The 10,542-nt window shown below is 41.2% G+C and overlaps 1 protein-coding gene across 3 annotated transcripts in view; it reads right to left on the minus strand.

Annotated features, from left to right (window-relative positions):
- Positions 1-5,442: 5,442 nt before the first annotated feature.
- Positions 5,443-10,542, minus strand: part of zgc:101783 (uncharacterized protein LOC447883 homolog) — a 14,652-nt gene continuing 9,552 nt past the window's right edge. For all 3 annotated transcript variants that reach the window (XM_031313122.2, XM_031313121.2, XM_031313123.2), the window contains exons 7-10: positions 9,799-9,849; positions 9,550-9,634; positions 9,138-9,264; positions 5,443-5,914 (exon numbers count right to left, since the gene is read on the minus strand). In XM_031313122.2, coding sequence (XP_031168982.1) covers positions 5,825-5,914; positions 9,138-9,264; positions 9,550-9,634; positions 9,799-9,849 — 353 coding nt within the window. In that variant the 3' untranslated portion in view covers positions 5,443-5,824. The remainder of the gene's footprint in view (positions 5,915-9,137; positions 9,265-9,549; positions 9,635-9,798; positions 9,850-10,542) is intronic.

A 10,542-nucleotide genomic window follows, 5' to 3' on the forward strand; every position in this document is an offset into this window, starting at 1 on the left:
TCACATCTACGTCTTCAAGCTCAGTTGGAGGCTGCTCAGTAATGCTCAGCCATCACCGGGAAAGAGACTTCACTGGTCTCCGTCCAGAGACACGGGACCTGCTGGTCCATTATATACTGTCTATGGAAAAGACAGACTACAAAATAAAACAGGAAACAGAACATACACAGTACCCGCCCCCAAGGGACGGATCCCAGACGTCCCAAAAAAACAACCCAGAGAGGGCAGAGGGGGACCGGAGGAGGGGCGAGCAAAGATCAACCAAGGAGGGTAAAGGGATAACCAAAATAGTCACTGGACAGGCGACAGCAGGGCTCAGGAACTGAGGACAGTAGAACTCGGGGATCGGGGAACAGGGGACAAATGGACTGGGGAACCCCAGGGCTGCAGGCATCGGCAAAGGCGTAACCCCCCTGGTGGCCAGACAGGACATCGAGGACTCTCTGGCGGCCAAGTACGACGGCAAAACCCCTCTGGTGGCCAAGCGGGGCGGCGAAGACACTCTGGCCAACATGGCATCATGACTTTGCGTAAACATACACGCCATTTCCTAAAGCCAAATGGCGTGTTATCTGTACGCATTTTGAGCTATACGCATGTATGTCTACGCTCTATACAGCGGCCATAAACATACACGCCACGTGGCATCGCCACGTTGTGTGTTATCGCGAGAACGTGACGTACTATCGCCAGAACAACGTCAAATGCGTGTAAAAAAAACCACACAAAACGAAAGTTACTGTTGCACTAGTCTGATTGCAGGTTTTGTGTAGATTTGGACTTTTATACGTTTATTCTACTTTGTTTAAACGGCGAAGTGGAGAGGCCTCGTTCACCTGTTTGGAGCTGGCTGGTGAATGTGACGCTCGTATCGGCCTTGCTGGATCCACCGTGACTCTGTTTGTGGATCTACTGATCTCTGTGGATTACTTTTTTTTTCGTGTTATTGGATTACGGCAAAATACGGATCTTTTTTCTCAACGTGTCTTAACGTTTCATGGTGAGTTTGGAGAGGCGTCTCAACAGACTGGAGGTTGAACACTGATTGTTCACTGTTACATTTTAGTTGAATTTAAGTGTCCGTCTGTCTATTGCGTTCCAAGACAGCCATGCCGTGATTGGATTTCATAAGGGTGAATTGTTAAAGGGGTGATAGAATGGTTATATACGGTATTTCACGCTGTTCCTTAAGGTCTCCTAATAGGGTATGTAACACTGGTTGGGCTGATAATGTCTCTTTTGCTGTTTTTTTTTGCCCTAATGCTACCCTGTTAAATGGGACTGGACTGAAACGAGAGCTTTTCTGCCTTATATGGTCTGCTTGTGAATATTTAGCGATCCAGGCAAGCACTGTGCCGCTGTCACGGCATACTGTGGAGCTGCTGAACTCCGAAACAGTCGTACTAAATTTGCAATTAGCCATCAATTTTTGTAAAACAGCCCATATTTGAGCTTTAAACAGGCGTTTTCTCGCATAAAAAAGGATCAGAAGTGAATTTAGTAATGCAAGAGCAGGCGAACAATGTAAAAAGTTTCTGAGATTTGCGCGACCTAGATTTAGAAGACTAACTGACCTCAGATCAGTCAGTGGCCTATGTAAATTTTGGGGCGTTACAAAGATAGAAGGTCGAGCCAAATGAGGAGGAATTGAGAAGTTGACGTCAACTTTTAGCTTTGTTCAGATTTGCCTGTTTTCAGCGGCAGTTTCAAAATGTGAGATTAGCAGAGGAAAGGGGTATCAATGGGACTTTGAGCTTCTATGTATGTCCTAGTTACCCTCCAAACTGTCGTTTTTCAACTATGACAAGGTAAAATCGGTTTTGCATTCTATCACCCCTTTAAATTGTTACAATGTAATTTAAAATCTGCTTTAAAAATAAACAATGTTTTGGATAATGTTCAGCTTCGGCAGCTTTACCTATATAGCTAAAATATACACTGACTGAGGAAGCCTAGTGACGAGTCCATAGCAACCAGTTTGTGTGTTGAATGTTACCCAGCGTCCTTTGCTGAATGGTCTCAATATTTTATTGTATTATTTCATGTGAATACTAGTTTACTAGAGGAGTAACTTAGTATTTGAAGTAATGCAGTAATGCAGGAAGTGTGCATTTAGTTTCCATGCTTATTGTGTTTCCACAACTATGTTATGGAGTAAATCTACTGAAATGGCCCCCACACCATAACGGAGGAGTGGGATGTGTAAGATGAAAAGGCAGAGGTTAAATCATGTATGTCATGGCTGTAAAAGATGAATAGCATCCGCACGTCTTTGCTAAGTGCTAACCAGTACAGAAGGTAAATAAATAAATTGATGGGGAGGGTCATGCCTCTTTTCACAATCATTTTGGAGGGTCATAGAAAGAAATTCTTTTACTGGCGAAGGGAGGGTCAAGTCTAATTTTACTAAAGATCCCAAAACTCCTCCAGTGGCACTTTATATAAATAACGAACAGTCCCTAAGCTACCACGAGCTAACGTTAGCTAGCATGTCAAACGGGGCTAGTCAGTCTTTCAACTAGCCTGGTTGACCCCAGACCTTCTCAGTTGTAACTGAGAGTGGGGGGGTCTGGGAAAGGTTCATTGATGGGGCGTCACCAACGGACGCCGCTCAAATGCCTCTGGGCGCATTGGATAGTCCTTCAACCAATCAGACCAAAGATCTGGGTGACGCTGCTCTTCGGTAGCCGTCATGTTGAATGTAAACAAAAAGCTGCTCGCCGTCGCTGCGCTATCGTCGTCGCGTAAAGCCCACCTCAACGGTTGTGATTGGTGTAAAGCCCTCCTCAACGGTTGTGATTGGTGTAAAGCCCGCCTGAGCGGTTGTGATTGGTGTAAAGCCCGCCTCAGCGGTTGTGATTGGTGTAAAGCCCTCCTCAACGGTTGTGATTGGTGTAAAGCCCTCCTCAACGGTTGTGATTGGTGTAAAGCCCGCCTCAACGGTTGTGATTGGTGTAAAGCCCGCCTGAGCGGTTGTGATTGGTGTAAAGCCCGCCTCAGCGGTTGTGATTGGTGTAAAGTCCTCCTCAACGGTTGTGATTGGTGTAAAGCCCTCCTCAACGGTTGTGATTGGTGTAAAGCCCTCCTCAACGGTTGTGATTGGTGTAAAGCCCGCCTCAACGGTTGTGATTGGTGTAGAGCCCGCCTCAGCGGTTGTGATTGGTGCCTCGAATTTCGGGGACATTGGAAATGGGCTTGAATGGGCTCTTGGCCAGACTGACTTGCAGAGCAAATCTCAAATTTGCCGGAAGTTCGTCAGGGTTTACCCAGGCTATCGTTCAACGGCTCTGGGGCTAGTGAAATCAGCACGTAGGAGAATGTAAAGTCACACGTGAAACTACAGCAGACGAATACCCCTGGCTATTAAAAAATAACTTACTTTAAGATGCTTGTTCAGGTTGGTTGTGGAGTAATTTGGACGCTGAAAGGAGGTTGGTTGCTGGCAAGCAGAGGCTGCTGTTATATTTCGTTCTCCCTGTTCTTTCTTTAATGTGAAATGCTGTTTGAATTTCCAAAATAGAAACGCATTCCTGCCCTGGCTCTGTTGTTCCAGCTCCATCTCTACCTCTATCAGTGATCACGCAAATAGCTCATTTTTTCGTTTTCATATTGGGGTTTCTGGGAAATGCATGGAGTTGCCTTAATTTATTTAGAGAGTGAATAAACTCATTCAGAAGTATCGTCATATAATCCATCGATTTCAACAATGTAACTGTATTCTAAATACCAACTATTTAAATTGTAACTGTAACGGAATACAGTTACTCATAATTTGTATTCTGAATACGTAACGCCGGTACGTATTCCGTTACTCCCCAACACTGGTGATATTTCTTTTAAATGTCGTCCGACAGAGAGAGGTTGTTTCTGAAAAGGTCAACAATCAGCTCCAGGTTCAGGTGTTAACACCCACAGATCAGATATAAACACACGCGTCACTGATGGTGAAAGGCAAACACAGGAAATCAAGAAGGAAAGTTAAGATGTTGTTTTCACACTTTGTTCTGACGCAGACGCTGACTGTAAATGATGACCTACAAGAACTGACAAACATTGAAAAATACTTTTGTTAATATCACAAAGTAGTCAGTTTTCAGCCAGTTTTTAGTCCGTTTTCAGTCAGTTTTCAGTCAGTTTTCAGCCAGTTTTCAACCAGTTTTCAGTCAGTTTTCAGTCAGTTTTCAGTCAGTTTTCAGCCAGTTTTCAGTCAGTTTTCGGCCAGTTTTCAGCCAGTTTTCAGTCAGTTTTCGGCCAGTTTTCAGTCAGTTTTCGGCCAGTTTTCAGCCAGTTTTCAGCCAGTTTTCAGCCAGTTTTTAGTCAGTTTTCAGCCAGTTTTCAGCCAGTTTTCAGTCAGTTTTCGGCCAGTTTTTAGTCAGTTTTCAGCCAGTTTTCAGCCAGTTTTTAGTCAGTTTTCAGCCAGTTTTTAGTCAGTTTTCAGCCAGTTTTTAGTCAGTTTTCAGCCAGTTTTCAGCCAGTTTTTAGTCAGTTTTCAGCCAGTTTTCAGCCAGTTTTTAGCCAGTTTTCAGTCAGTTTTCACTCAGTTTTCAGCCAGTTTTCAGTCAGTTTTCAGCCAGTTTTCAGCCAGGATGTACTGATGTATGGGTGTGTGTGTCTGTACACACACACACACACACACACACATAGAGACACAAACACACACAGAGAGAGACACACACACACACACACACACACACACACACACACACTCATCATCACTGATAATATCACCATAGCAACTAAACTAACTTTACCAAACATGACTTCTTTATCTCATCTTCAGAGGAAACTTTCAGCTCTCTATCCAGTAATCAGTGTCCTTACACGACTCTAAAACACGTGTCAAACTCGAGGCCCGAGGGCCAAATCCGGCCCCTCGCAGGTTTTGATCCGGCCCGCATTTGAATTTAGGTTCTCAATAAATTTAGGCCCACCTAATTTTTGTTGCTTTCTGCAAAGTTTTTGGTGCTTTTTAATTGAATTAGGGGACCACTAAGGTCTATATAAAAGAGACTTCAGATACAGTATTAGGGGACCACTAAGGTCTATATAAAAGAGACTTCAGATACAGTATTAGGGGACCACTAAGGTCTATATAAAGAGACTTCAGATACAGTATTAGGGGACCACTAAGGCCTATATAAAGAGACTTCAGATACAGTATTAGAGGACCACTAAGGTCTATATAAAAGAGACTTCAGATACAGTATTAGGGGACCACTAAGGTCTATATAAAAGAGACTTCAGATACAGTATTAGAGGACCACTAAGCATCCAAAGAGCACCATGTCATGGGACCTTTAAATACTCCCCAAAGTCACTGCACAACAGTAATATTTTCTGCAAAGAATATGCATTGCCTCAAATTCACCTAAGGCAATGATTAGACTAAAAACATTCAAAAGTGAACCTAAAAAAGCCTGTAAACATACACTAAATCCCAAGTGAGATGCACAGCTTTTTGATGTATTTATTTTCAAAAGGAAGACTTTTTGCACATTATTCCATCCAAAATAAACAACTGGTTTAACGCTGTTCTTCTGAATCGTTTCTGGCAGTTTTATACACTCTTTTTACAACATCTGTTTCCATCACCAACAGTCCCTGAGTTATTGGGTAAATAATATCCAGAGCGATCCTGCTGGATGCAACACATCCGTCAGAGCTCAGTGAGAGAGTTCAGGTAGATTTCTCCGTGTGTGCTTCTAACGACGCAGAAACTGGTCCGTCCAGAGATCACGTTATATACAATGCTTTGTCTTTTTACAGTAAACATATCAACTGCTCCTCCTGCAGAGATGTTGCTTTAGGATGAAGCAGCAGCAGCTCACTCCGGGTATTTGGGGATGCATCCCTGAATTTCGATGAGCTCGGGCCAGTTTTCATATTTATTCTTTGCGTTGTCGTTCTTCAGGTACTGAAAGAAAATCACAAATGTGAAAAAAAGATAAGTTATATGTACGATCTAAATGTTTTTGAATGAATAGGTTGTACAGTTTAGGAGATGTTGACAGTGATGTGTACAGAACAGAGATAATAGTCCAGGATGTGCATTACTGGGACTGGATCAAATCAGTATAAGTAAGTAAATAAGTCAGTATGAAGTAGTTCTGATGTATGAAGTAGTTCTGATGTAGTATGAAGTAGTTCTGATGTAGTATGTAGTTCTGATGTAGTATGAAGTAGTTCTGATGTAGTATGAAGTAGTTCTGATGTAGTATGAAGTAGTTCTGATGTAGTATGTAGTTCTGATGTAGTATGTAGTAGTTCTGATGTAGCATGAAGTAGTTCTGATGTAGTATGTAGTTCTGATGTAGTACGAAGTAGTTCTGATGTAGTATGTAGTAGTTCTGATGTAGTATGTAGTTCTGATGTAGTATGAAGTAGTTCTGATGTAGCATGAAGTGGTTCTGATGTAGTATGAAGTAGTTCTGATGTAGTATGTAGTAGTTCTGATGTAGTATGAAGTAGTTCTGATGTAGTATGTAGTTCTGATGTAGTATGAAGTAGTTCTGATGTAGTATGTAGTAGTTCTGATGTAGTATGAAGTAGTTCTGATGTAGTATGAAGTAGTTCTGATGTAGTATGAAGTGGTTCTGATGTAGTATGAAGTAGTTCTGATGTAGTATGTAGTTCTGATGTAGTATGTAGTAGTTCTGATGTAGTATGAAGTAGTTCTGATGTAGTATGTAGTTCTGATGTAGTATGAAGTAGTTCTGATGTAGTATGAAGTAGTTCTGATGTAGTATGAAGTAGTTCTGATGTAGTATGAAGTGGTTCTGATGTAGTATGAAGTAGTTCTGATGTAGTATGTAGTTCTGATGTAGTATGAAGTAGTTCTGATGTAGTATGTAGTTCTGATGTAGTATGTAGTAGTTCTGATGTAGTATGAAGTAGTTCTGATGTAGTATGTAGTTCTGATGTAGTATGAAGTAGTTCTGATGTAGTATGAAGTAGTTCTGATGTAGTATGAAGTGGTTCTGATGTAGTATGTAGTTCTGATGTAGTATGAAGTAGTTCTGATGTAGTATGTAGTTCTGATGTAGTATGAAGTAGTTCTGATGTAGTATGAAGTGAAGTAGTTCTGATGTAGTATGTAGTTCTGATGTAGTATGTAGTTCTGATGTAGTATGAAGTAGTTCTGATGTAGTATGAAGTAGTTCTGATGTAGTATGTAGTTCTGATGTAGTATGAAGTAGTTCTGATGTAGTATGAAGTGAAGTAGTTCTGATGTAGTATGAAGTAGTTCTGATGTAGTATGAAGTAGTTCTGATGTAGTATGAAGTAGTTCTGATGTAGTATGTAGTTCTGATGTAGTATGAAGTAGTTCTGATGTAGTATGTAGTTCTGATGTAGTATGAAGTAGTTCTGATGTAGTATGAAGTAGTTCTGATGTAGTATGTAGTAGTTCTGATGTAGTATGAAGTAGTTCTGATGTAGTATGAAGAGGTTCTGATGTAGTATGTAGTTCTGATGTAGTATGAAGTAGTTCTGATGTAGTATGAAGTGGTTCTGATGTAGTATGAAGTAGTTCTGATGTAGTATGAAGTAGTTCTGATGTAGTATGTAGTTCTGATGTAGTATGAAGTAGTTCTGATGTAGTATGTAGTAGTTCTGATGTAGTATGAAGTAGTTCTGATGTAGTATGTAGTTCTGATGTAGTATGAAGTAGTTCTGATGTAGTATGAAGTAGTTCTGATGTAGTATGAAGTAGTTCTGATTTAGTATGTAGTTCTGATGTAGTATGAAGTAGTTCTGATGTAGTATGAAGTGAAGTAGTTCTGATGTAGTATGTAGTTCTGATGTAGTATGAAGTAGTTCTGATGTAGTATGAAGTAGTTCTGATGTAGTATGTAGTTCTGATGTAGTATGAAGTAGTTCTGATGTAGTATGTAGTTCTGATGTAGTATGAAGTAGTTCTGATGTAGTATGAAGTGAAGTAGTTCTGATGTAGTATGAAGTAGTTCTGATGTAGTATGAAGTAGTTCTGATGTAGTATGAAGTAGTTCTGATGTAGTATGAAGTAGTTCTGATGTAGTATGAAGTAGTTCTGATGTAGTATGAAGTGGTTCTGATGTAGTATGTAGTTCTGATGTAGTATGAAGTAGTTCTGATGTAGTATGTAGTTCTGATGTAGTATGAAGTAGTTCTGATGTAGTATGAAGTGAAGTAGTTCTGATGTAGTATGTAGTTCTGATGTAGTATGTAGTTCTGATGTAGTATGAAGTAGTTCTGATGTAGTATGAAGTAGTTCTGATGTAGTATGTAGTTCTGATGTAGTATGAAGTAGTTCTGATGTAGTATGAAGTGAAGTAGTTCTGATGTAGTATGAAGTAGTTCTGATGTAGTATGAAGTAGTTCTGATGTAGTATGAAGTAGTTCTGATGTAGTATGTAGTTCTGATGTAGTATGAAGTAGTTCTGATGTAGTATGTAGTTCTGATGTAGTATGAAGTAGTTCTGATGTAGTATGAAGTAGTTCTGATGTAGTATGTAGTAGTTTCTGATGTAGTATGAAGTAGTTCTGATGTAGTATGAAGAGGTTCTGATGTAGTATGTAGTTCTGATGTAGTATGAAGTAGTTCTGATGTAGTATGAAGTGGTTCTGATGTAGTATGAAGTAGTTCTGATGTAGTATGAAGTAGTTCTGATGTAGTATGTAGTTCTGATGTAGTATGAAGTAGTTCTGATGTAGTATGTAGTAGTTCTGATGTAGTATGAAGTAGTTCTGATGTAGTATGTAGTTCTGATGTAGTATGAAGTAGTTCTGATGTAGTATGAAGTAGTTCTGATGTAGTATGAAGTAGTTCTGATTTAGTATGTAGTTCTGATGTAGTATGAAGTAGTTCTGATGTAGTATGAAGTGAAGTAGTTCTGATGTAGTATGTAGTTCTGATGTAGTATGAAGTAGTTCTGATGTAGTATGAAGTAGTTCTGATGTAGTATGTAGTTCTGATGTAGTATGAAGTAGTTCTGATGTAGTATGTAGTTCTGATGTAGTATGAAGTAGTTCTGATGTAGTATGAAGTGAAGTAGTTCTGATGTAGTATGAAGTAGTTCTGATGTAGTATGAAGTAGTTCTGATGTAGTATGAAGTAGTTCTGATGTAGTATGAAGTAGTTCTGATGTAGTATTTGTTACCTTCTCAAAGTTGCTGTGCACTGACGCTCCTTTCCCCCCCACGAACACCCAGTTATCTCTGAACCCCAGAGACTTCACAGACACGCTTCCAAGCTCAGCAATCAGCTTCCTCGCCTCTTCATTCAACCTGGTACACACACACACACACACACACACACACACATACACACATGCACACACGCACACACACACACACACACACACACAAAGAATTTTTCATCAGAGATAAGCATCAGAAGTATCATAAACGTTTTTAAAAAGTTTTAAAATAAAGCATAAAAAAGAGAAAACAACATCTAAACCCGCCAACAGCATCGAAAAAAGCCGTCACAGGGGACATTCTTCATACTTTCAATACTTAAAAACAAGTGTCTTCATTTCAACGTTTAGTTTTTCTGTTTTTGAGCTTTACTTTGTGGCGGGTTCGTCGTAGGACGCCATCAGAACCACGGCGCCCGTCTCGATGCTCTTCAGAAGCTCAACCAGAGGTTTCACATCTGCAACAAACATCACATCACTGACTCCTCCAGAGACACACAACCACGGTCAGGATATTATTATATTATATTATATTATTATCAGTCTCCACTCTACGTACAGACACACAACCACGGTCAGGATATTATTATATTATATCATCATCAGTCTCCACTCTACGTACCGCCGCTGTACATGTCAAAGTGAGCCGTCTTCACCACGTCTCCTGTTTTACCTGTCAGAGACGGAGACGTTAGAGACACTTTGGGAGGGTTAAGGTTAAGGCGCTGACACACTGAGCTGATAATCGGCCGTCTGACAGTCTGGTGAGGTCGGTGACTCGAGTCTGTTCGGTGTGTTCCGTGCCGTCGTCAGTCGGAGGGGCTGTCGGCCTTCATTTTGGCCGAGCTAACATGTTCAGTCGGAGGGTGGGCAGTCGGACTCAATGACCCATCTGATTGGTGGAGAGCTAACCAGGAAACGGGGAGCGGGATGAGCGTGACTAGAGCCTCTCAAAATCTGATGAAAATCTGTTAAACTGACCTTTGTTGATCTGAAATGAAGACAGATTCAGCAACTGCACGGCCTATTTCTCTCTTCAAATGTTTTCAGAAACGCGTTTCGGTGAACTATTTTAGGTGTGGTTCGGTTTAGGTTCGGTGTGTAACGGCCGTCTGGTCGGCCGTCTGGTTGGTGTGTAACAGCCGTCGGGTGGTGTGTGATGGCCGTCTGGTCGGTGTGTAACGGCCGTCTGGTCGGTGTGTAACGGCCGTCTGGTCGGTGTGTAACAGCCGTCTGGTGGTGTGTAACGGCCGTCTGGTCGGTGTGTAACAGCCGTCTGGTGGTGTGTAACGGCCGTCTGGTCGGTGTGTAACGGCCGTCTGGTCGGTGTGTAACGGCCGTCTGGTCGGTGTGTAACGGCCGTCTG

Source organism: Sander lucioperca, chromosome 7, assembly GCF_008315115.2.
Source record: "Sander lucioperca isolate FBNREF2018 chromosome 7, SLUC_FBN_1.2, whole genome shotgun sequence".
Classification (NCBI taxonomy): Eukaryota; Metazoa; Chordata; class Actinopteri; order Perciformes; family Percidae; genus Sander; species Sander lucioperca.